The sequence below is a fragment of the Geospiza fortis genome, unplaced genomic scaffold, assembly GCF_000277835.1.
Source record: "Geospiza fortis unplaced genomic scaffold, GeoFor_1.0 scaffold118, whole genome shotgun sequence".
In the NCBI taxonomy this organism is placed as follows: Eukaryota; Metazoa; Chordata; class Aves; order Passeriformes; family Thraupidae; genus Geospiza; species Geospiza fortis.
This window is the reverse complement of record NW_005054380.1, coordinates 2,547,016-2,573,022: the sequence shown is the minus strand read 5'-3', so window position 1 is coordinate 2,573,022 and position 26,007 is coordinate 2,547,016. Positions and strand designations below refer to the sequence as shown.

The 26,007-nt window shown below is 40.7% G+C and overlaps 1 protein-coding gene and 1 long non-coding RNA gene across 4 annotated transcripts in view; one reads left to right on the top strand and one right to left on the bottom strand.

Annotated features, from left to right (window-relative positions):
* Positions 1-23,098, top strand: part of WDR33 (WD repeat domain 33) — a 52,077-nt gene extending 28,979 nt beyond the window's left edge. Inside the window, exons 7-22 of one of the 2 annotated variants that reach the window (XM_005425072.3) lie at positions 5,115-5,241; positions 5,817-5,971; positions 6,139-6,217; positions 6,730-6,840; positions 7,591-7,685; positions 7,890-7,898; positions 8,605-8,691; positions 8,925-9,064; positions 9,414-9,566; positions 9,921-10,967; positions 14,593-14,695; positions 14,974-15,436; positions 18,939-19,105; positions 19,236-19,328; positions 20,086-20,271; positions 22,460-23,098. In XM_005425072.3, coding sequence (XP_005425129.1) covers positions 5,115-5,241; positions 5,817-5,971; positions 6,139-6,217; positions 6,730-6,840; positions 7,591-7,685; positions 7,890-7,898; positions 8,605-8,691; positions 8,925-9,064; positions 9,414-9,566; positions 9,921-10,967; positions 14,593-14,695; positions 14,974-15,436; positions 18,939-19,105; positions 19,236-19,328; positions 20,086-20,271; positions 22,460-22,689 — 3,245 coding nt within the window. In that variant the 3' untranslated portion in view covers positions 22,690-23,098. Of the gene's footprint in view, positions 1-5,114; positions 5,242-5,816; positions 5,972-6,138; positions 6,218-6,729; positions 6,841-7,590; positions 7,686-7,889; positions 7,899-8,604; positions 8,692-8,924; positions 9,065-9,413; positions 9,567-9,920; positions 10,968-14,592; positions 14,696-14,973; positions 15,437-15,535; positions 17,749-18,938; positions 19,106-19,235; positions 19,329-20,085; positions 20,272-22,459 lie in introns of those variants that run through there. The other variant, XM_031060330.1, reaches the window with a different exon arrangement.
* LOC115948345 lies at positions 16,610-26,001 on the bottom strand. Of its 2 annotated transcripts, none has more exons than XR_004082167.1 (4): positions 25,694-26,001; positions 23,116-23,342; positions 20,063-20,500; positions 16,610-19,305 (listed from the first exon to the last, which is right to left on the bottom strand). It is a non-coding gene; the product is annotated as an uncharacterized LOC115948345 (long non-coding RNA). The 2 variants fall into 2 exon arrangements; XR_004082166.1 differs by having other exon boundaries at positions 20,063-20,250.
* Between the last annotated feature and the right edge of the window lie 6 nt (positions 26,002-26,007).

Below are 26,007 nucleotides of genomic sequence, written 5' to 3'. Positions count from 1 at the left end.
TCCAGAACAGTGCCCAGGTGTGGGGAATTCAGTTCCTCCGTGAGCTGTACATGGAACAGGGGATTTCTGGGGAGTGAATAACTGCCACATGACATTTCAAAGCCTTTCATAAAAATAGAACAGAATAATGGCAGAATAATCCAATTTGTCTAACAGGCTGGAAGCAAATAGTAAATTCTAATGGAATTATATAGAAAAAATAGAATTCCTTTCTGCTAACATTGTTCCCATTATCTTTGACTTGCAGGTCTCTTTTCTGTCCCTTCTTCCTTGCCCTCTTTTTTTTTTTTTAAGGGTGGAGAACCTTAGCTTGGTTTTTGTAAGACCTAATGCTGTCCAGTAGTTACTTTGACATAAAATGTCACTGTGAGGCATCAGATTATTTGATATTCTAATCAAATTAATTTTTTCTGGTTTGGCTTTTTTTAAGTTGATGGTACAGGCTATGGTTTGGTTCATTTTTTGGAGGACTTCTTTGCAGATCCCTTGGAGATAATCCTGTGCCAAGGCCCTGCTCTCTGAGAGGTGTGGTGTTGTTTTGGGGACACAGAGAGCAGGAAGGTCAATGTCAGTGTGTGGTGACAAAAAAGCTGTGATGTAACCAGGCTGGGTGGGGGATACACAACTCTGTTTACTCCCCATTTAGAACAGAATTTTAAAAAATATCCAAATAAACAGAATTCTAAATGACAAACAGTGTCATTGCAATTAAATGATAGTTAATTCTTTAAAATAGAAAAAGTTATAAATACCCATTTTCTTTGGAATGTGGTTGTTAAAATGTGAAGATGCCTTAAGACTGGCATCTTAGTGTGTGTGTGTCTACATTCACATAATTGCTGAGAAGGATCTAGAAATTTTCCAGTATCATCTATAAAATTCTCTTTGAATTTATGTGCTTTCAGAATTGGGCACATCTCATGGGGAAAGAATATAAAACAGGAAAGTTAAGCTGCAGCAATAAACCTGATATATCTATAACTGCTATACACAGTTGCATTATAAAATATATGGATATTTGATAGACTGTAACAAAGACAGTGATTCAAACCAGCTTTTTTACATTGTAAGCTATGTTCAGAAAGTCATAAATGCAGAAATTAGTGTGAGGAGGGAAAAAAAATCATGTCCTTATAATATGTGTACTTTTCAGACTTCTGACATACTTTACTTGATCAAATACCATTATATATAATCTTATTATTCACTAGCCAGGATTTCTGTTGTGTCTTTTAAAGAACAGCCCTTCAAAGAAATTGGCTAGTAGTACTAACAATCAGTATTTTAATTAGCAAGATTGTGACTAAGGGCACTCAAAGCATTTATTATGTATGTGAAAGGTAATACTGGGGAACTACTTTTGTATCTGAGCTTGTCAAAGGTGCTACACGTGCCTGTCTTTGTTTTTCTGCAAATTTATTAAATGGTTGGAAAAAAGTAGTAGTAAGTAAAAGTAACAAGTGTTTGTATATAGGTTTATGCTCAGACTTTCACTCATGATTTTAAATTAGTTGAGTTTCTCAAAAATCTTTGCCTTCAGTCTTTCATTTTGGTTGGTTTGTGGGATTTCTATGGCCACAACTCCTACACAATTCACACATTTCAATTAATTTATCCTTAAAGTGTCCCTACAAGACAGGGAGTTGATAATAATGTCCATGCAAAGGAGAAGGAGTTGCTCAGAGAAGAATTCTCACCCTGCAGCTCTGAGAGGCAGATATGTGTGTGTGACTGTTGAAATTACTGAGCAAAAGCTGTTGTCAGCAAACAGGGAATGTAAACTGCAGGGATTTGCATGAATTAAGGTTTTCTGAGCTTGGTGTCTGGGGACAAGGGGGTTTAGTACCAGAGAAGAGGCTGATTCCCAACACTAAGAACTGAAAACAATTGTGAAATAAAATCTGTGAGGTGGCTTTTTCTCTGGAATGTGATTTTAAATGTATTTTCTGCATCATGTGTCTCATTACAGATAATAGTGTGCCCATCTCTCAGCAGAAAGAAGGAAAAGCAATATACAACTTCAGTTGCTTCAATTTAAAAAGAAATTAAGACAGGTCTGGTTAGATGATGCTATTCAGTTATTTTGGTTATGTAAATGTTCTGAGTTAGTTCATCCCTTGTGAATAGTTTATTTAAAGCCTAATTGTGGTAGGGAAAAATTTATTTTCTCTTGAGAAAGCTTCATTGCACTAGGAACCTAAAGCTGAGTGTGTGATGGTCCCATTTCTGCAGAGCTGGGGCTGAGAGCCTCTCTTGAGGGCAGGATCCATCACTGATTTGATTACACAGGAGGGTCCCAGCTTTCTCCTCTGCTGCCATAATCCAGAGTGCACTGGTTGAAAGAAAGCTCTCTGCAGGAAATGCCAGTGACCTGTTTAATCATATAAAGATTATAACAATTAGGGTTTGAAATATTAAAAGTGTCTTCTGATCCCCATGTATTCATGTGCTGATAGCCAAAAGCCTTTTGATAAGTACCCAGTGATTTATCTGCTCTGGTTACAAGTTCTGAGTGTCCTGGCGTCTTCTCCTGCCTCTCAGCTCTGTGCTCTGGGCCCATCCCAGCAGCCTGTCAGCCTGTGCTGTCTGTCACTGCCTCTCCCTCCTGAAGCCTTTGAAAGGGTGGGTGCTTCAGTTACTCTGTTTAACATTGCCCATTCTAAACCTTCTGTTTCTCAGGGTACATTTGTGTTTGGGCTGGCTTAACTCAAGAAGAGCCTAAAGCAGGGCCTTGCTCAGGATGAGCTGTCACCCAGAGATGGCCTTTCACCAGCATCACTTGTTTTCTGGATGCAATCTTTTCCATCAAGCATAGTTAGCCCTAGGTTTTCCTGTGCTTTTCCATTGCTAGTTGTCTTTGTTTGAGGAGCAGCAGTGCCAATGTCACTCCAGTCTATGCAAGTAGCAGATTTTTATGGTTTGCTGGGCTTGGTTTATTTCATATCTATGATGGTACTCAAGCATTCCAGTCTGAACACATTTTCATATGGTTCAGCCGAGTATTGACTTTAACGGGGTGTTTTTCTATAAGGGTCTTGAATTAATGTGCAGGAGGAGCACTTTCTCCCTTACTCCTGGCTGAATTGTTGCTTCCAAATAAACACTGGGGAAGCAAGATCTGTTCAGCATTCAACTTTATGTTTTAGTTGAGAGATTTAGTCATAGCAAATGCAGGCAGTGCCTGTCACTTCTTTCTGCATTAGAAAAGCCAGAGAGAAGGGAAATGCTACATCTCAGAGTGCCTCTCTTGGTAGCCCAGACCACCAGAGCACATTGATGGTCTTGGCAACTTGAGCATTTTGTTCGTCCCTGGAACCCCAAATATTCCAAAGCCAATTCTGCCTGCTGTGCCTGAGGAGGAGTTGGGTTCCTTCATCTGTATTGTCAGTCAGTTCTTATAGTTGTTCCCATATACTTGCCAAGGCTGGATTCATTTCTTCTTTGGTCAAGAACCTCTTCCCTGTCTGTGCTTTCCTCAGAGAGGAGGAATGTTGCACTCACTTAAGAGTGTGCTCTACATATTATGAGTTTCCTTCTGTTTTAAGATACAAGTATATTCCTTATTCTGATGCCAAAAGATTGTTGCTTTTTATATATTTTTTATATATTCCTAGCTTTGTAGACTCTTGATGTATAGTTGCATGGTTTCTTAGCTAGCATTCAGTACTTTTCCAGTACTTGTTAGACAGACATATTCCTGGAGTCCCATTCTAATCTCTCTTCAGTGAGCCAAGGCCATTCTTCTGCTTCCCCATGTGTGTAGACATGAACAAGGTGGGGCTATGAGAAAGGGAGGAGGCTTCAGTAGCAGGCTGAACCAAGGGGGGAATTACTTCATTAACTGCACTTTTAATTGGGGATTCTTGTCAATTATGCTAATTTCTGAACTTATAAAAGAGTCATAGCCCTATATCACATGTGCATTTTACCATAAGTGCATCCTTCAATAAACAGTAACCACCTTTATCCTTTTAATCTTTGGCTTGTGATTTCAGGGCTCAGAAGGGCATCAATTCTAATTTGATTTTTCTATGGCCTCAGGAAAATTTCAACTGATGCTTATTTTTAATGTCTTGTCAAAGTGAGATCTGTGTTAAGACAGCTTGTACTGCTTTAACTTATGTGTTCCACTGTGTAGCAGAGCAGTCTGTGTGGGAGCTGTCTGACTTGATGGCAATCCTTAGTTTTTCCTGGGTGTGCTCCCATTCTTCCATGCCATTTATCACTTCAGTGCCTTCATGCTGCAGGCAGACCCTCCTTTCTTAAATTGCTTTTTTCTTCAGTTACTGCATGCTGCCTCATTTTCTGGGATGGACTGTTACTGTTGGCCCTGCCTTGAAGTGGGCTGATGTGGAGAGAGATTGGAGAAAGAAATTATTGCTTGTTATTTCATTCCTATAGTTAACCTCAGAAACCTCATTTTGTAATGCAGCAGGAACAGGCTTTTTTTAATGGATTTTAGCTCATCTGAACAGCACTGATTCTCTCTCAAGTTCAGTCAGTTTGAAAGGAAATTATATCACAAGGGTTTTTCTTTGCTAACCCTTAAGCACTGGAAAAACCTGAATCCCTGTAAACTGGTAAGAGATCACATCTCATAAGGTTTCTTTTAATCATATACTAATTTAGTTTTCAGATCCATTATTTAATTTCTTTGCTTATTTTCTGAGGGGACAGTAAAAGGATAGTACTGATAGGATAGGAACAAATAGCTATTTGCTTTCTATTTCCTCAGTTTTTCACTGAAAGAGAAGTGTCACACAATCCTTTTACCTCACCACCTCCATATAAATGCTTCATCAGTGCTACATTTAAAATCTGTGAAGTTGTCTAAGGCCAAAGCCTAAAGAAAAGGACCAATTTAAACAGAAACTTCTTAAGATAATTTTTCCAGTGAGCTTGATTTGAGGGCATAATCGTAAGAGAAAATGCTCCTATTAGTTAGTGGGAAGGAAGGCAAGCTAAATAACTTGGAAGAGATTTTATTTCGTTTATGTTTTGTAACCTGTGCTCTGTAATGTTTTTCATTCCATTTTAAATTAGTTATAAGGTGCGCACCCTGTAATTTTTCAGTGTCTGTGAAATCTCAGAATGGACAATTTTTATCTTAACAGGCCATGGAGCAGATGTGAAATGTGTTGACTGGCATCCAACCAAGGGATTAGTTGTTTCAGGAAGTAAAGATAGCCAACAGCCCATCAAGTTCTGGGATCCAAAGACTGGCCAGAGCCTTGCCACACTGTAAGTTCTTACCCACAGATTTTGAATTTGCTCAAATATAAACTAACTTTATAAAATAATTTTTTCTTAATTCCCTTCTTAGCTCTTTTCCTCACAACTTTTCAGCCATACACAGTTGCTTTACACATGAAGCTGGTGCTTTTGCTGTGCCAGAAAATCCAGAGTTTAGATGAGGACAAGTCCCTACCTGGAAAATTGTGACTTTTACATTTGTTATTTAAATTTACTTTGTTCTTCTGCACAGACACTCTAGCCACACAGTTCTCATACAGACTGAGATAGGGAAAAACAAATGAGATGTTTCATCTGGCTGATGAAAACTTTGTTATGCTGCAGTAGAAACATGCACAGTAACTGGATACTGTCTCAGTGAGTGCTAGCAGTTGCTTTGCAGTACAAAAGACCAGGATCAAAGCATGGGGCCTTTGCACAGGAAGCCCCACTGTTGTGCTTTAGCAGCCTGAACTGCCTTGTTATTGACCCAAATATTTGTGACTGGCAAACAGCACATTTATATCTGTGTCTGAGAAACCAGCTTCAGGACAAACAATCTGTTTGTTTCTCTCTGCTTGCAGACATGCTCACAAAAACACAGTGATGGAGGTGAAACTGAATCTCAATGGCAACTGGCTGCTGACAGCTTCTCGTGACCACCTCTGCAAGCTCTTCGACATCCGGAACCTGAAGGAAGAACTTCAGGTCTTCAGGGGGCATAAGAAAGAGGCCACAGGTCAGAATTCTTTTTATTATGTAGACTGTTATTATTAAGCTTAGATTTAAAATTAAAATTATTTCCATTTATATGAGAAATATAAATTGCATATAAATGAAATTTTATCATTTCCATTTGAAATCTTAGTATTATACCTTGTGATTGTGGCTTGCTGTGTGTTTCAGCTGTGGCCTGGCATCCTGTTCATGAAGGGCTGTTTGCCAGTGGAGGCTCTGATGGGTCCTTGCTGTTCTGGCATGTTGGGTATGTGGCATTTTCATCAGCACATTGGAAAGGTGTTGGTCAGCTGTGCAAGCTGTTAGACAAAACAAAAAATACCTCTTTTCCCCTCTGGGTCCATATTTAACCTGAATATTTATGATAATACTTCTTCTCTGTACCTGAGGAATTTGTTACTATGCTTCATTTATGAAGAAGTTTTCCTGCAGAAATGTGCTTTAAAGGATACAATTGCTTGCACAAAACCAGCCATGTGTTTTGTGATGAATGGTTGAAACTCCTAGTTTCTTAAAGCTTGTTCTGAGGTGCTGTAATTATTTTGGTTTTAAATGTACAGTTAAAAATCCCTGCATTACTGAACTGCCTATTCAAACCACAGAGAACAATCAGTTCACCCAGTAGAAAAATGACAGAGGCTTAAATTTGACAAAATATGCGATAGAGGATGAACAACAACTGAATAGCAGAAGTTTTCTGTTGTAGCTGTAAGAGATATTCAGCTGTGCATGATTAATTTTTTTGTTTTAATGCATCAGGGTTGAGAAGGAGGTTGGTGGAATGGAAATGGCCCATGAAGGAATGATCTGGAGTCTGGCATGGCATCCCCTTGGACACATTCTGTGTTCAGGCTCAAATGATCACACCAGGTAATTTCAAGTATTTAAAGAGAATACTAAGGGAACATATTTACTTCTAGAAACCAGAACAGTGTCTGACATCAGTGAATAAATAGATTGGGATGGTTCTGTTGCACAAGCAGTGGCCACAGCAGAGACACAACTTATGTTAATAGGAAGCACTAGGTGACATTTCATATTTCAAGGTAGAGTCTGACCTCTTGTAACAAATATTATGATTTTGGTGGGTGGGAACTTTTAAATCCACTGAAGAAAATTTTAAAAAAAGAATTCTTGTCATTTCTTGCTGAAGAAGTACTATCTCCACAGCAATTTCATCTGCTGGTCATGTCTTTTCACATTGCAGACACCTTCAGAGGCTGTAGTTTGTGTTTTTAGGCTGGACATGCTATAGACACAGTGGATTTTATAAACGCAGTAAATTTTTGTGGGAGCATGTGTATATTTAGTGTATATGAAGAATATACTTGAGCAAGAAGGTTTTGGAATGAGCTAGAAATTATTTTTTCAGGATCTGATGTTGATGCCTTGTACTTACACCCATTACACTTTGAAGTATCTTCTAAGTTGTAATGTTGGGGTTTTTATTTTTGGCTTGAAGCTCATCCCCTGTGTTCAGATCTAGAGCTAAACTTGATTTAGTAAGAGTTCAATCCTTACATAATCAAAATACCACATTAAAAATCAAAGAACTAATTAGATTAAAAGTTGTTCATGCTCTTGACCCTTTAATGAGATCACGTAACTTCCTTTTGACAGCAAGTTTTGGACTAGAAATCGGCCTGGAGATAAAATGCGAGATCGTTACAACTTGAACCTGCTGCCTGGGATGTCAGAGGATGGGGTGGAATATGGTAAGGCATTTTTCCTCAATAGGGAAGAGGACTGGGGTCAGGAACAGGCCTAGGTCATTAGGTAGCACTTCTGGGTAAGATGAGGAAGCAGAATTATAGCATTGGGGACCACTTGGGCAAAAATACCTTTTTCTTAGGATGATTTTACTGCCTGTGTTATAAATGATCATCATTCCAACAATGGGTTTTCTTCTGTTTCCACAGCTCCCGGAGGTAAGAGCTGCTCTGTGAATCACAGGAAGGAGGTTTGGCTCTCTCTCTGGCAGTATCTCCAGTGTCCTTTTCTTTCTGAAAACTTCATCTGTCTTCAGGGCTTCCCACAGTCCTGAACTGCAACAAGAAAAGCAATAAGAATTCTACTAAAACCTTTAAACTTTACTCTTAAGGATTTATCCCAATAATTTTAGGCTGCTCAGGATTAACCAGTTCAATGGTGTGCCTCAGCCACCTGTAGTTGCATCTTTTTTCTTCAGATTTTTGATTATTTGCCTTTTTTTTTTCTTTTTGGAGGAGGGGTATTAAAATGCAACACTTTTAATACAAATTAAATTTTAAAATCTATAGATTTGTTATAACAAAAAAGGGACTGATTATGGGTTACTACTTCTTTTTCTGAGCTTCTACCCTAAATAGAAGGTTCTACCCTAAATAACTTCTTTTTCAGAGCTTCTACCCTAAATAACCTTCCTGAAAGGACATAGTTTTTGACCTTTTAGGGTGTATTTATAAATCCAAACTTGCAGTTCTTTGAATATCCTGTAATTCAATCATGAAACTAAATTGTGACCTACCAGTTGTAAAATATCTATTTACTACTGGAATATGATACTAATGGTAAAAGTATGTGAGGATCCAAAGGGATATAGTAATGTAAAGAAATACTTTCCAAGTATAAATATTTATTGGTTTTTTTCTCTAGATGATCTGGAGCCCAACAGCCTGGCAGTCATTCCTGGGATGGGAATACCTGAACAGTTGAAAATAGCTATGGAGCAGGAGCAGATGGGTAAGTAATAGCTATGGAGAAGCATTCTCCTGAGCAATCCAGATACTGTGGCACTTCTTTTTCATTCTTTTCAAATTCTTTGGGAGCACAGATGCTCTTTTCTAAAGTCCTGTGTTGTGCCATGTTATATTTGCCATGTAAAGAAGGATGAGCTGAAAACCTCTGTGGAAAAAATAAAAGATCTTTGTGTATGCCTGCATTGCTCTGACTGTTTTGTTTCCCTGGTGCCAAAGGGAAAGATGAGTCCAATGACATTGAGATGACAATCCCAGGCTTGGATTGGGGGATGGAAGAAGTAATGCAAAAGGACCAAAAGAAAGTGCCACAGAAAAAAGTTCCCTATGCAAAACCAATACCAGCACAGTTTCAGCAGGTAAGTACCTGATAGAGAGTGAACAGAACAACCTGTTCTTTTCCCAGCTTCAAAAAGTGTGTGTCTTTTGAAATGTTTTGGATTTTACAGCTCTCCTGTATCAACACCCCATGCAATTTACCACAGTAGCTAGTTTAATTACTATTTAAACATAAAATATTGGATTAAATGCCTTTTATCTTGTATCTGTACCTTATAAAATAAGGGAGTGTTATTCAGCATTGCTTTTACTTTCAAGTATCCATACTACAAAATATTTCAGCATATCCTTTTATCCTTTCTCATTGCAGCAATGTGTTGCACACATGTTCTTCTACAGAATTAATCTTGTGTCTCCTGATCTTTGTAGGCATGGATGCAAAATAAAGTTCCTTTGCCTCCCCCACCTGAGCCATTGAATGATAGAAAGGAGGATATTAAGCTGGAGGAGAAAAAGAAATCACAGGCAGAGATTGAGCAGGAAATGGCAGCACTTCAGTACACAAACCCACAACTCCTGGAGGTATGTATGTGTGGAAACACAGGGATTGGTAAGTTTGCTTCAGTCCTTTCTGTGACAGATTTGGACTTCACTAAAGTGAGCAGCTTCCTGCAGCAGTTTCACCTGTTTGGCTGTTTTCACTTTTTACATAAAGACATCTGATTGAACAGGATATTGCAGTTAATGTGTGATGATGTGAATCTCTCAGTGAGGCTCCCACATCTCACTTTACCAGTGGGTCTCTTCAGTTGGTGATTTCTGTTAGTTACAAGGAAAGCATTCTTAAATTCCTGTGAAATGGGATGACTGCTTCTGATTTTTAGTTGTAACATACCTCTGTGCTTAGTTGATTTTCTGTGTCTCTTTTTTGGACAGCAACTGAAGATTGAGAGACTTGCACAAAAGCAAGCTGAGCAAGTGCAGCCACCACCCCCAGGAGGATCTCTCCATGGACCTCAGCCTTTCCCAGGGCAAGGCCCAATGTCACAGATGCCTCAAGGGTTTCAGCAGCCCCTTCCACCTCAGCAGATGCCAATGAATATGCCTCAGATGGGACCTCCTGGTCCACAAGGACAGTTCAGACCTCCAGGACCCCAAGGACAAATGGGACCTCAAGGTCCATTACACCAAGGAGCTGGAGGTCCACAAGGGTTCATGGGACCACAAGGACCTCCAGGCCCCCAAGGGCCTCCACAAGGAATGCCACGGCCTCAGGATTTACACGGACATCAAGGAATGCAGAGACATCCGGGCCCTCACGGGCCGATGGGGCCCCCAGGCCCACAGGGCAGTGCTGGCCCTCAGGGACACTTGGGACCGCAGGGCCTGCCCGGCTCCCAGACTCACTTAGGACCACAGGGCCCGCCTGGCCCACAAGGTCACCTGGGTCCTCAGGGTCCCCCTGGAGGTCAAGGAATGCAGGGGCCACCTGGTCCACGAGGAATGCAAGGACCTCTTCCTCACGGCATGCAAGGAGCTCCGGGATCCCAAGGCATGCAGGGCCCTATATCTCAAGGGCCTTTGATGGGACTTAATCCAAGAGGGATGCAGGGTCCACCAGGACCCAGAGATAACCAGGGACCTAATCCACAAGGGATGATGATGGGTCATCCACAAGAAATGAGAGGTCCTCATATGCAAAGTGGTTTACTAGGACATGGTCCCCAGGAGATGCGGGGCCTTCAGGGACCCCCCCCTCAAGGTTCAATGCTGGGACCGCCACAAGAAATGCGTGGGCCACCTGGTCCCCAGGGCCAGCAGGGACCTCCACAGGGCTCCTTGGTGGGGCCTCAAGGAAACATGCAAGGACCTCAGGGACAGCCAAACCCTTCGAGGGGGCCACACCCTTCCCAGGGCCCTCTGCCCTTCCAGCAGCAGAAAACGCCTCTGTTGGGGGATGGGCCTCGCCCCCCCTTCAATCAGGTACGTGGGGGCCTCTGGAACAAGGGGAGTTCTCAGAAGGTGGGAATGATAACTGGGTGTGCAAGAGAAATGCACAGCAGGAGCTGAGAGAATGGAGGTTGGGTCTTCCTGGCAGGACTGAGGCCTCAGGGAAATTGAAGTGATGATAAAAAGGGTTCTGTAGCTTGGAAAGAGCAGAATTGGAAATAGGTGATCTTTAAGGTCACTTCCAACCCAAAGTATTCATGATTTTATGACAGATAACTGTGGAAAGGGATTATTGGGAATAGTAGTACAGAAACCAATCTGTTATTTCTCTTAAGAGAAACTCCTTTTTTTATCTTTTTCTTTTTTTTTAATTTAAAGACACTGAACTGTCTTAGGCAGGGTATTTCACTGGGAGCAGACAAGCTCTAATAAAAGTCAAATTTGAAGCAACTGAACATAAGAAAAGTCATCTGTATTAATTAAAGCAAGGTATTGCCAAGTCTCAGTTGTCCAGAGCAGTTAATCCAAACTATGGGATGGATTTACCATAAATGCTGACACACCTGGAACCAGCTTAGCTCTGGTTGCACTTCACAGTTGGCTCTAAGTGCAGAGGGATGCAGAGGGACACAGCACTTTCCATTTTCTGCTCTACTGCACATCACATGGAGCTCTCAGTGGTTATTGCTTCCCAAAAGTTCCTAGCTGGATAGCACCAGTTCTTACTTTGTCTCAAGTGTCTTCAGTTCTGGGTGAATTTTGAAAGGGAAGTTTGGGGAAAAAAAACGTACCTAATTGAAAAAAGAAAATGTGTGGTGTTTGTTAACCAGAATTGTCTCTTTTAGACCTGCACTCAGTAGTTTCATTAAGGCTTTAGACATGCAGAGTACTTAGTGTGTAGTCCAGTACCAGTCACAATGAGGAATTGAATATTCAAATGAGCTTTAGCTCAGGGATTCCTTTTCAGATTGAAGCAGAGTAGGCTTTATTTGAATATTTTTTCCTTACAAATCAATAATTCCCTCCAGAAGGCTGTTAATGTGCCACTGCTGCTGAGATTTCAAAAGTACCCACGTTACCAAAGGAGTGTTGGTTCCCCAACTATGTAACTTAAAGCAGCAGAGTTGTTTCTCATTGCTATCCCAGGGAGACTCATTTTTGTTTGAGAATAATTGCCCTGCCCTTACCTCTGACACTCTGGAATTCATTAGAGTGCTTTTGATGGCTGGCTGGTTATTTTCTTTGAATAACAAGCCTATCTTAAAGGCTTTTACAGATACTAAAAAAATGACACAGTGAGGTATTTTAACCCATTCTTCCTTCCTTGTGCACCTTTAGTATGGTAATGACTTTTAAAAATTAATGTATTTTAAAATTCATAATGTCAGGTTTTGCTCCATTTTGCTTCTTTGTGATATGAATACAGCAGTAGTTCCTGTTTAAAAAGACCCCATATGTGATTTTTTTTAAAACAATAGACTTTAGTTTGTTTCGTGTTCTGGATTTGACTTTTTTCTTCTGTAAACCTGGAATCACTTATCTTCCTTTTCAGTAGCAGAAGTGTGTGAATATCTGCTTTATCAAGGGCTTGTGACATTAATACAGAACAGTTACAGATAATTGCAAGGGTTAATCTCCATCTGAAATATCACTGTTACCTGCCCTGGCTATACACTGGAAGCAGAGGTTTGCTGGGATGCACAAGTCCATTTTCAGCTTTCAGTAAAGTGCCTCTTTCTAAACTCTGCATATTTCCCAGCTCAAGCCCAGTTTGAGGCCTGGAATGAATTTTGAAACAGAAATCCCATGAAAAGGCAGAGTTAGGGCTCTGTGTTCCCAGCTTGGCAAAGCATGGCTTGTTTGTAATCAAGGTTTCTGCTAAGGAGAGTTATTTACTGAGTGCTAAAAACTGCTGCTTTGGTTAAACACTTCCATAAATGGAAGAAGTTCCATAAAATTTATTTTAAGTAAGCATCTGCTAAATATATGGGAAATGATGGAACTCCAGCAAGGTTTTGCTCAGGAACAGCAGAATCATTGTGATAGCTGCCTCTTACCTAGTCAGGAGGGATTTGTTCTGGACTCCAGTCAACATTCCATCACTAGGAAAGTATTTTTGGGGATTTGGGTTTTTTTTAATGGACATTAAGCCAGATATTTTTTTTTGCTTATTTTTCCAACATTCTTACAAAATTGATCAATGCAAATATGAAGTTTGTAATACATATCTGTGTGCTTTCTTGTGTTTATCACCTTCATTGCAGTTGAATATAAATTTTTAATTTAAAACGATATTTCAAGATATGATGGGGTAAATGCACAAATAAAATTTCTGCTTCCCTGCAACCAGAAACAAAAAGGTAGTGTTTCTCAAAAATAAATTTAGAGCATTAAAATTATTTAACTTTGATGCATGGAAAAGTTAAGCAGTGTAATTATGACCCAGTGGTGTGCTGGAATACAGGTCTTTCAGTATTTCCAGACTGCAGTCTGAAAGGGTTTTAACAAGTCAGTTGTGAAGGCCAAGCCTAAATCTTGCATACTAGACATGTCTAGGAAAAAATGACATTTTTAGGGGTTTCTGGTAAGGGTTTGGGGGCGATTGGCTTTTTGGTCATGTCAGCATAGGAAGGTTTTTTATTGCAGTCCTGCAGGATTCAGCTCTGTCTGATTCATATTTTTATTTGGATTGGGTTTTATATCTGCTGTGTAAATTCTCTACATGTCCCTTTTCAGTTCCAGTCAAGCACAAACCCCAGGTGATGACTTTTTGTCAGCCCTGTGCTGTTGAAAGGCAGAATCAGAACATCATCCAGACAGTTTTCCTACCAATGTCACCACAACAGGTCCTGTCAAAATCATTCATGAATCAGTGACAGCAGATGAATTTAAAGAGCATTATTTTATCCTTTAAAATTCACCAAAAATGAGAAAAAATAGCAAAACCCACTTATATACTTTATTTTTTTCTTTGGGATCACATAAAGCACACAAAACTCTGCCCACTCTACTGCCTCTGCTTTTTTTTTATCCTAAAATGAAGAAAAATTAACTTTGCCATCATGTTAAAAATGAAACTCATGTATTTCCATGTTAAAAACTTGCAGAGGTTTAGAGAAGAGGTTCCCTTATGGCCCCGTTGTTGTCCCCTCATCCCAACATTCTTGATACTTATTTTTGTATATATAGTTTCTCTTTTTTGTTCATTTCCAAATGAAGTCTTTGGTCTGTGAAGCTCTTTAACTGCCTATAAATCAGTACCTGATATTTTTCAAACAAATTTACATATTTTCCTCAGGAAAATTCCTCTGTTCCTCCAGAGGAACAGAATATTTGTATCAAATAATAAATTCAATACATTCTTATAGAATATTCATACTCAGGAAGAATATGAGCTTTATCATCCTTGGCTGTGACAGATAAAATGTGAATAGCTGCAAAGCTGTTTCCTGTGAAATACTGTGTTTCTCAGTGACTGAAGCATTATTAATGTGAATATCTGAAAATGGAGGCTGAAGCCATTGGAGCATGAGCTGTTCCTGTGTACAACCTGTGCAGCTGCAGACCTTATGGAAAGAAAATTGGTTTGCACTCCTACAAACATTTTTAATTACTCACACATGGAATTCATGTGGCTTTTGTTCTTCCCTGCTCACAGGATGGACAGAACCCGGGTCCTCCTCCACTGATACCAGGCCTGGGCCAGCAAGGAGGACAAGGTCGTCTGGGCCCTCACAACCAAGGACCTGGTCTCAATAAAGGTAATTCAGCATCTTATCTGTTCTCCTGGGAGTCAGTCTCCTCAAAGAGGGGCTGTTCCAATGCAGTGCACCCAGGGAGAAATGGCTGCAGCACAGTTCAGGACCTTGGCTGGGAGAAAAGCTTCTGTGGGGTGGGATATGCAGGAAAAATTTTCCCAGAAATATTGTTTCATGGGAAAGGTATCCCATATGCTTTCTAGAACTGTATGAACTAGAGCATCCTGAAGTGATTTAGAAATGGTTACAGAAACCTGCTGTGATTTTTCTTGTCCCTCAAGGCGACGCCCGTGGGCCACCCAACCATCACCTGGGCCCGCTGTCGGACCGGCGGCATGAGCAGAACAGCGGCGGCCCCGAGCACGGGCCTGAGAGGGGCCTGTTCCGAGGGGGCCAGGACTGGGGTGATGGCAGGGACAGCAGGGGCATGCCCGACAGACGGGGACCTCACCCCGACTTCCACGATGACTTCGATCGGCCCGACGACTTCCGGGATGATTTCCACCCTGACAAGAGATTCGGCCATCGGTTACGAGAGTTCGAGGGGAGGGGAGGCCCGCCATTGCAAGATGAGAAATGGAGACGAGGTGGACCTGGGCCTCCCTTTCCTCCTGATCACAGGGAATTTGAAGGAGGTGGTTCCAACCGGGGGCCTCCTGGTGCTTGGGAAGGACGGAGACCTTCAGATGACAGATACCCACGGGATCCTGAGGATGCGCGTTTCCGAGGAAGGCGAGACGAGAGGTAAGAATGAATCCATTTCTCTTTCTTGGGTCAAAGGGTAAATGGAGGGAACTCTTTTATTCCTGGTTTCCTTTTCATTAAGGAGTCTATCTGTTTCAGATTTATAAACTGGAAACCAATAAGGAAATGAAAACTCTAATATACCTGAGTGTAGAGTCCATAAAAATCATTCAGTAATAGAAGAAAACTTGAAAAATGGTCATTGTACACAGCAGCTTCCGTGTCTTTAAACAGTAAGTAAAGAGAAGGGGGAAAGTTTGTAGAGAAGATCCAGTGACACAGGATGAAGATCTGAGACCGTTTTGATGAAAATTGAGAGGAGACTTAAAGGTTAAAGTGACAAACTTTTGAACACTAGAAGTGGATTTTGAGATTCTGTCTCCAGTCACAAACTACAGCATGACTGTAGAGACTGTAGGATGAGATGCAATGCCCTTGTAAGGAGCAGGAGCAGTGATGTGACTGCCACATAGAAGGGCCAGACTTACAGCATCTGTTGGACTGTCGAGACTATTTTTTCATGCGTTTGCTTGTAGAAATTTTATTTCTCTTTCTGACTTATTTCTTAATGCCAAGCAAAGAACTCAAAAATAATCTGATTTACAGCAATGTCCTTGTCATTGCTCACAATCTCCGAATAAATCACAAAGGGATAAATTTGCTTTTAGTTACCAATGTAAGTATGGAGGAATTAATGCTGTCTCTGAAATTAATTATCAGCAAAATTGCTCCAGATTTATGTTAGTTTAATTAAATGAAATTTGGCCTCCAAGGTCTAAGCCTCTCACTGACCACCAACTCTCTATGTATAAGAACATGTGCTTGTTACAAATATGCTGTGGTCTCCACATAATGTGAATTTTGTGTGTTTTAGTTGCCTTTTTAATCATTTTCTTACATTCCTTTTACTTTGCATCTATACAGCTCTTCTTTTAGCTATTTTCTACCTAGCTCTGTAAGATGTAACTTCCTTTTGTGTGAAGAGTATGAAAAGAAATGAACAGTAACTTAAAGAAGGTAACAATTAAAGCCATTTTTAAAAAGTAAAGCCAGAGAAAATCCAGCTGGATGGTCCAGTGGTCCAATGGTCTGCATCACAGAACTCTAAAAGACACAGCAGACAAGACTTTTAGAAGCTCAGTAGAGATTTTTCAGATCTTATATTGAAAATGCTTAGGGACTGGCAAATATTTTATTTTGGTCCTGATTTTTAAAAAGTTTCAGGAAGGGAAACAAGAACCTTGTGACCTGCAGATCTGACTTTTGAACTAAGAGTATTCTATTTATCAGAGTACAAGTGTTTGCCCAGAAAGTTTGAAGTGAAATGGTACAGGGCTCTAAAAGGCTCACTGTGCTTGTAAATTTGATGATTTTCTTGGAATGAAGGTGAACTAGGTGCCATTTACTGCAGATGCTGTGGTGGACTTAATCCCAACCACTCGTTTAGCAGACTTGGTTTGAAATTGAGATTGTAACTGGTTTGATCAAGCATGAGAGGCAAATGTGTGTATGTGTGTTTCTCTCTAATTTCCCATCCTTTTCATCCCTGTCCTGTTCTTACTCTATATCAACATGATGCTTCTACTGCAGAGACCTGCCTCTTCCTGCCTGCTAATCTGCACAGTGTGTAGTTGTGTACAGTAAGGTCCTAGGCCTCGGGGAAGAAGATGTGAGAGCAGTCAAACAGGAACTGAACCCCATACAAGGCAGGGCTTTATGTGTGACTGATATGAAAAGGCAAATAAGGATATCCATAACACAATATTAGGAGCTGTGGCTGTGTCAGGCATAGGTTTCGTAGATTTCAAAACTCAACTGTGTCCATAAGTTGCTTGAAATAGGAAAGGCCCTGTTCCTGCAGCCCTGGGGCCTCGTGTTGAAAATCTTGGTAATTTCCAAGCTAAGTTGAATCACACCATATCAGTATTAAAGCAGGAGGCCCTCTAAGAAACCTCTAGAGGACTGTGCTCTTTCAAGGCTAAACAATATTGCTCTGTGATTATTTGAACCATTTGTACCTGAAACTGTTGAGTTTGTTTTCCCAAACCATCCAGGTTAATGTAAATGGTTCATGGTCCATACAAAGCACTCCTCCATCCACTGTTGTACCTGTACAGGCACAGCAGCCTCCTCTCTGTATTGTGTTTGTTTTCTGGGAGGTGGAGACAGACCTATTGTTTTTTATTAAAAACAATGTAAAAGTTTAAGAATATTGTATTGTGTTATGACTACTGTTAAAATATTTAAATTTGTAATTAAAAGGTTAATGTTGTTAAAATTCTAAATAAAAGTATCTAAAGTTTTGCTTGTAATAGGATGCACTGTGTCGTTAATGAGCTGGGGAAGGGGATGCTGCACACAGCCAACACCACGGGGATGCTGTGTGCTTCCAGTTCAGCCAGAGTGGAACTGGGAACACTGGGGAGGTGGGAGGCACCTGTGACTGGGCAAGGAGAGCTCCACACCGTGTGCTGTCACTGAGGGGGGGCAGAGTAGCGTGGGGTGGCACGGTGGGGACACCAGTGTGCCTGCACCACCGGAACACCTCAGCCGGGCTGTGACAGACAGGTGTCCTCACAGGGCAGGGCTGAGCTTTGCAAACCCTCCAGGTGTTTGAACTGCTTGTGTCAGGAACAGAACTGCTAGTTACTCACACAGCCAGCTGCAGGCTTACCTGGCATGGCACTGACAGCTCAGCAAGAGCCATTCTCCTCTCTGAAGAGCTGTCCAAGGCCCCAGTGTGGTGCTGGAGGAGCTGTACTCAGCTAAGATGCTGTGCAGAACCCAGTCATAGCAAATTCCTGAAGGTGCCCTTGGTACTTATTAGACAGCAGTTATCAATTTCAGGCTCATAATTACATTTTGCAACACAAAATTCATTACTGCAGTTGGATAAACTGCTCTTCAGGTTGCAGAATGCCACTGTGCACTGTTCAGCCATCACTTTGCCTACAGATCCAAGGGCAGTCTAGATGCAATTGCTAGAATTGTAAACTTGGAAGAATGGAATGAAAAGGAGAATTGTCTGGCAAAAGAATCATAGACCTGATAGGAATGAGATCCTGTAATGTTTTGTTATAGCCACGACTCTCATTGCTTCTATGTTTTCAGTTTATGATGGAAATGGAAAGGAAAAAATGGAAGGGGAATGTAAGAGCTTCAGAGTTAAGGGGAACTCACACTTTGCCTTGCCTTACCTCACCTTGTATCTATCATCACTCATTGTTTTTCCCACCTTTTCATTAAATGAATGCACTGTGTTTAATAATATTTTTCTTGTATGAATAACCAACATAATCAGTGGAAGAAAATATGAGAGGAAGATTACAAAGCTTACTATCAAAGTGCTCAAAGGCAGAAATGGGCACTTTCCCACCTACAAATCCTGTTCTAGTAACTGTATGTGCTGTAGCATTAAGTGAAACAGTTTAGAAATGAGTTGATAATTAAACTGCCTCAGTTATGCCTAAAAGCCACATCTGTATCATGTTCTTTGTTGTAGCTTCCGAAGAGGAGGACCCTCGAGGCACGAGGGCCGGGGACCCAGGGGCAGAGATGGCTTTCCTGGCCCTGAAGATTTTGGGCCAGATGATGCTTTTGACTCTCCAGATGAAAACTCCAGAGGAAGGGACCATGGTGCTCGGGGGCGAGGACGAGGTGCTCCGAGAGGTAAGGGGAATGTTCTTCCACAGAGAAATACAAGGATGAGGAAGGAAAGGCACTTCTTGGGCAGGTGACATTATTTTCATGAATACAATGTCTCTTCTCACTCCTGTCCCCTGCTTCTCTTACTGCTCAGGAGCTCGGAAGGGTTTGCTTCCTACTCCAGATGAATTCCCACGCTTTGAAGGAGGGAGGAAACCAGACTCCTGGGATGGAAACAGAGAACCAGGTAAAAAATTTGATGAAGTTTGTAGACATCTACAATATAATAACTTTTTAAAAAATATTTTTAAATCATGCCTTTTTCCTGTACCTCACATGTTTGTTACTAGTATTTTACCATGAGAAAAGCCAAATGCAGTTCTTTGGTCATTGAAATTTAGGAAGAAAGAACTGTACAGAATTTAACTGTCTCTAAATACAGCTTATTGAATAAAAGTGACTGTGCCCTCAAAGCCTTGATTTTCAGTTGTGTTCTTCTACAGTCCAGAACTGCCCAGGCAATTGTCACCTCTGGATGACTGAATCACATGTCATGGGTTTTTTTAATATCTTTATTAATGCCAACAGTAATCTTTCTCTGTGTTGGTATCTTTTCAGCTGCAATGTCTGACAGCTTATATTTGCAGTTGTGTTACTAAAGGCAGCCCCATATGGGGCAAGACAGAGCTGCAGAATGTCATGGAAAACAAAGCACAAATGGCACATAAATAAATGAAGGTGTGATTGTCTCTAAAATACATGGAAATATTTTATACTGGAAAGGACACTTTACATCTGCCACACTTTTCTTTCCCATTATCTTTAAAATCTGTTTTACCTTTAGCTTTTTTACTAAAAAATGGGACAGAAGAGAAGCTTTACATAATTTTAACTTCAAACTGTGTGCCAAACAGTGTGGGCAGTTTGTAAATTTATGTGGCTGCCTTCAAAAATGAAGAATAATGATCCTATAAACATTACTTATCTTGTGTTTTCATGTACAGGTCCTCGTCCAGATCACCCTCCTCATGATGGGCACTCTCCAGCCAACAGAGAACGTTCCTCTTCACTCCAGGGCATGGACATGGCCTCACTGCCACCACGGAAACGTCCCTGGCACGATGGACCAGGAACCTCTGACCACAGGGACATGGATGCTCCAGGTGGACCTCCAGAGGAGAGGGGCAAAGGTAAAAAGTCCCTTTGATTGGAACCCTTATGTAACACTGGAATGTATTTTCAGTATTAAGTGTATCCAGAACTTCTCTGTTCAGAGGGCATAAAGCTGAGCTGGTAAATATCTGATTTTACCAGCTGGGAAGTTACAGACCAGTCTTACAGGAACATAGAACAGAGGGATTTTCAAACATCAAATCCAAATCTTGTCTCCAGCACTGCAGAATCCTCTTCTTTATTGCCCTGTCGAAAAGTAGTTGGTTTTTGGTTCTGTTACTCCAGCTGGAAAACTCATTAAGAGCATTTTCCCCTCATTTTCAGAATAGTTGTTTATTAATATTAATGCTTGTGATGTTATTCTTTAACTCAAATGTAAGTACATTGAGCCTGGAGTGATATGTCCCTGAAGTGTTCTCTAAACCTCTGAGTTACTAAAACATTCTTTTTATATGTAATGGCTTTCTAGTTACCTTTTGTGTATTTCTCTAATTGCTTTAAGAATCTTATAAACTTTTGATACATACAACATCCATGGACAGACCTCTAAAACTTGATTGAAGTAGACTATGCTTTATAAAAAAAGAGGGAAAATGTTTTTCCCTTGATCTATGCTTATTATTCACTAATTTAATTTGATGTCTTGTGTTGTAATTAAGTTGAATGTTGGTCACTGTTATTACTGAATGCCACCTCTGATTGCACTGAACCCCACCACTTCTAGCCTGAACCAGCTCTTCTCCAAGTCAGAGCTCTGATTTCTTTCTTCTTTCTAGAAATTGTTCTGTCTCTTTCACTATCCTTGTTACTCTGTATGTGCTGTTTTGAGTTTTAAATTGTCCTTTTCTGAATTAAATGAGGTAACTAGGAATTGCACACACTATTTAAGATGTGGTGTAACCATGGATTTCTACCATTCTCTTGTACTTGTTCCATTTTCTCCATTCTTTCCTAACAGTTCCTGGTGCTGTAGTTTCCTCTAAGTGGTCCCATGTTGCTGTAACCCACAGAACACATTCTTTTGGAGTCAGTGCTATTAGCATCACACAGTTCTTGATCCTATTTCTTACAGATCTCAGGGCTTCTGTTTTCTTGTGTAAATATTGTTTTTCTTTAATGTCCTCACATTGACTACCCACTGTCAGGTAGTGATCAGTGACAAACATCCTTCTCATTTGCTCCCACATGCTCAGCTGGCAGCCTGCAGCTGAATTTGTTGTTGTTAGACTGCACAGCTTTGTCTCTGATGCCACTGAACACTGAATCCCAGCCCACTTCTCTCACCACTGTCCCAAAGCTCATTCAGTTTTAACTGCTTGCCACTCCTTCTCTGCATGGACTCTGTTCCCAGGTTTTATCATTCCTTCACAGATGTTTTAAATGTTATCACAGATGTTTTAAATTCTGTCATTCCTTCACAGATGTTTATCTGCTGATAAACTTCTCTACCATTATTTTTCCTGGAACAAACCAGTCAACAAAAATCACTCTTGCTAATGTGCAGCAAAGATACCTGAATTTAGCTGTAGTATGTGTCCTTAAGCAAGATTACCACTGATTTTGTTTTCTCAAAATACTACTTCTTATTTTAGGCTAATGAATTGGGTTGGGGTTTTTTGTTGTTCGTATCAAACATATCAAAAGCAAAAAGGTATGTGAGAATTAGAACATTCCATTCCTGGCAGTAAGAGCTTGAGTACTTTTTGTTCCAGGTTAGTGGTAAAATAAAGCATTTTTCTATTATTTTTAGCAAAAAATTGAACAAAACAGTAATGTTACTCATGATTTTCACCATCCACCTCAACTGTCTCAATTTGTCAACAGTGCAATGTCTTTGTTTAGGATTAAAAAAAGTATTTTGCAATAAAAGCACAGAGAGAACCACAGTGTTAGCACAAGAACTGGCAGTTTGGAGGAAAAGCTGTCATTATTCTGTCTTCATTTCAGTGCCTGCTGACAGTATCAAATGCAAGCTCCTTTAATTCCCAAGGAATCTCTTGATTGTTGTCCGTTTTCTGAACTGTAATGGAGACACTAAATCTGTGTAAGAAAATTGTACTGAGGGAGGAGGCCTAAAATTGTAGGTCTCAGCTACAGCTGGTTTATGAATGATGGCACCACAGTAGAAGCAGCTCCATATCTGGCATGTCTGAGAAGAGACTCAGCTCAAACTTACACCAGTAACTGGTTGTGCTTCCTTTGCAGGACGAGGAAATTCGGGACCTTCACAGAGAGCGCCGAAATCTGGGAGGTCCAGTTCTCTAGATGGAGACCACCACGATGGATTCCACAGGGAGGAAGCCTTTGGTGGAGGCCCTGGGGCAGGCAATAACCCTTCTCGAGGAGGAAGGAATAGCAGCAATTGGGGAAGAGGAAATAACATGAACTCTGGCCAGTCCCGGAGAGGAGGATCTCGGGGTGGACGAGGCCGATAGAAGAGGCTTTGACTGGGTCATGCCCAGTCCTTGTGGGACAATATTTAAATAGACTGCTACTCTGGACTCACCTGCAATGCCACGAACCTGGATTCTTAACTGGGATAACTGAATGTGCATTAGTTCCTAACAAGGGTCTTTCTTTTCCTGAATCAGTCATTTGCCTCTAGCTGCAATATTGTAGCTACCTTTGTTTTGTTCTTTCCACTCCCATTCCCCTCACTTTCTTGTTTTGTCAAGAGCTGGAATTTCTTTTAAGTGTTGTGGAACATGGAGCATCTCCACAGATTTCAGTTCACCTCCAGACAGAAACTTGTTTCTATATGTACAGTTTGTCAAAGAGTTACGTTGGTTTTGTATGAATACAGAATGTAATTTGCTCAAAAATTAACAAAAAAAATCAACAGTGTGTGATTCTTTACTCACCTATTATTACAGAGGGTTGCATTTAGGCAAATTTGTGTTTCAGATGGAGCAACAGCACTACCTCCTGAAATCTCAGCCAGTTAAAATACTGAGAGCCCATTCCTAGGGCTTTGGTTTATCATGTACAGAGAAGTTTCATTTTCATCTTTAGCCACAGCTGTCTACAATGGTGCTGAGGTCAAAATTCCAAAATGCAGGCAATCACCACTGCTTGCTAGTCTGCCATCCTGAAAGAGAAAAGAGTGGAATAGTGTTTAGAACAAATTGTCAAAGACACAGTGTGAGTTACATAACCTGGATCCTAAGACAGACATCACAGCAAAGATTGGCATTCTACACTTCACCTAGGCAAGCCACAGATTTTTGTTCAAAACAGCATCTGTTTACAGAAACTGAGACAGAAAGTTTAGCAGCTTGACTGGTATGTTTTACAGCAGCTGTGTGTGACACACTGTTTAAAGCTAAGGGTGTTCAGCAGAGTCTGGTGCATTAAGTGCTGAAGTGAAATTCATCACTTCAATAATAAGGGTTTTTTAAGTGTCTTTTTCTTTAGGATATTGTTACCTGGTTTTACTAAAGGAGGGAAATGAGGAGGAGGGGTTATTCCCATTTCCCACATTTCATAATAAAGCTGCTTACCAACCATGAGTTTGTTTTCCCCATAAATCATTCCTATTAATTATCTCCAGCCACCATGTTATCAGAAGGCTCCTTTAACACCTCAGTGAAAATGTTATCACCTAAGTATTTATTGTACAGGTACCCCTCAGGAAGGTCCTGTATTGAAAGTAGAGCATATAATGAAAAACCACAACCAGGCTTCCCTCTCTCCTTGAATTTCAAGCTATAATCAGGATGAGACAGTTCTAGAGGTTCCTGCAACCCAGGAACACACAGAGCTGCTGCATTTTCTCATAGGCAGGTTTACCAAAGACTGGCTCAAGTCCTGGTGTCCCACATTCCTCAAAGACATCAAAGCACAGATGCTTAACTGCTGTTCTCTTGGTTCAGTCAGACACTTTTTACTTGGTTTTTAATTTGTGGTGTATCAAATCACATTTAAAATTTGTAACTGAAAATCCTATAAAATCCTTGTCATGGGGCTCAGGAGAGACAGAATGGTCTAAAAGGAATTAACTAGAAACAGCTGAGATCCATCTGATAGGACAGTTTGTCCCTTGAGAAAAAATGCTTTTTAGCTCTATCTGAAGGACTTTGAGCACTTTGGGTGTTGGTCTGAGAGTTGGGATCTGTCCTGAAGTTTTCATGAGAAATACTAATGATTTAATCACTGGCAAAGAGGAAAGCTTGCCCTCTTTTTTAAATTTATTTAGCAAGCACAGTATATGTTAAGGGGCTAAAAGGGTGCAATACTTAGACCATATGAGTTAGAGGATGAGGTTTAGGCTTTAATGAAACCACAGTCCTCTACCAAAATAAGTTAAAATGTATCTAACAAAAGAAAACTAAACTTTATCTAGACAACTTATATTTCCTCTGATAATTGTCTAATTCCTTAAACAATTGTGGTACTTCAGTAATACTCTTCAAGGGGCAGATTTTTAAGTGGAGTTTTGAAGTATTTCACAATCATATGCTCAAAAAGTCCTAAGAAAAATTGATTATTAGATATAGTTTCTACAAAATCTTGGAAGGCAACAGCATAGCAGAGACAGAAGCAGCTTCCCATTCTGTGATGCCACGACCCACTATTACTGGGAAATGGGCACAGTTATTTAATGGGATTATACTTCTGTATTCCTCAGGTCATGCTATTTTACCAGTGCTGCACACAGACTCTTATGCTCTACCTGTTAGTTCAGAGGTTGTCTCAAATTTAATTTTACACTGCTGTTTGGAATAAAATTAATTTTATATACTGTGATTTAGAAGTTACAAAAACAAGAGAGCTAACTTAATGCTATTCTGATAGCTCTGATCTACATTCTTAATGGAAAAAAAATGACCATTAGTGAAATGTCTATACTGACAACTGGATACAAATATTTTTATTAAAGCAATCTGTGTACATTTAAGCACCCCCTTTAACAATTTCAGTTTAATTCAGAAAAGTATTTGGTAAATCTATTAAAACTAAATGGTGATAGCAGGTAAGTATTGCAGTGGCTTTATTTTCTCCATGAGGCACAGCTGCTCAGTGAGAACTCACTGGGGGCTCCAGTGTCCCATTTCCTTGCAAGAGTCCAGTGCCTGGCCCAAACAGGAGCACCCAGCTCTGCCAGCCTGAATTCAGCACCCTCCTAAGGCAGCTCAGTTTCTGCACTGAAGCAGAGCTCCAGTTACTGGCAAATCTATTTTTAAAGGTCAGGCTGGGACAAGTAAGCAACTCCTGCCCAAGTTCAGAGAGCAATACCTATACACAAAAACGAACTTCTAAGAGCTGAAGCTCCCGTTTTAAAGCCCAGTTTGGTCCCTTACAGCAGTACCTGCAAACGCCAATGCTCTTAACCAACATCAGCACTTTGCATCCTCTCATCATCATGCAGAACACCCCCTCCCCTTACAATTATGGGCAGTGTTTGTGACCCACAGCCCGAGGAAAGTTTGTTTCACTTACTGGATGGTTATTTTAAAGCTGCTTTATAGAGAGAAATGCAGTTCAGTGGCCACAGTCTTCGTATTCACCACTGGTCTGAGCTGACAGCAAAACCAGTATGTGCTCATAGTGTAGGGGTCAGCACAAAATGAGGTAACACCAGTTAATTTTTCAATGTTCTCCCCTAGCCTCGATCGCGTTTTGCTAAATCATCTTCGTGTTTCAGCATCCGTCAGCCTTGCGCACCTCAGCCGCTCCTCGGTACCGGCCAAGTCCGTAATGCCGCCGCACGGGCTCCGACCGCGCGGTCCGCCGCAGCCGCCGCAGCAGCCCCA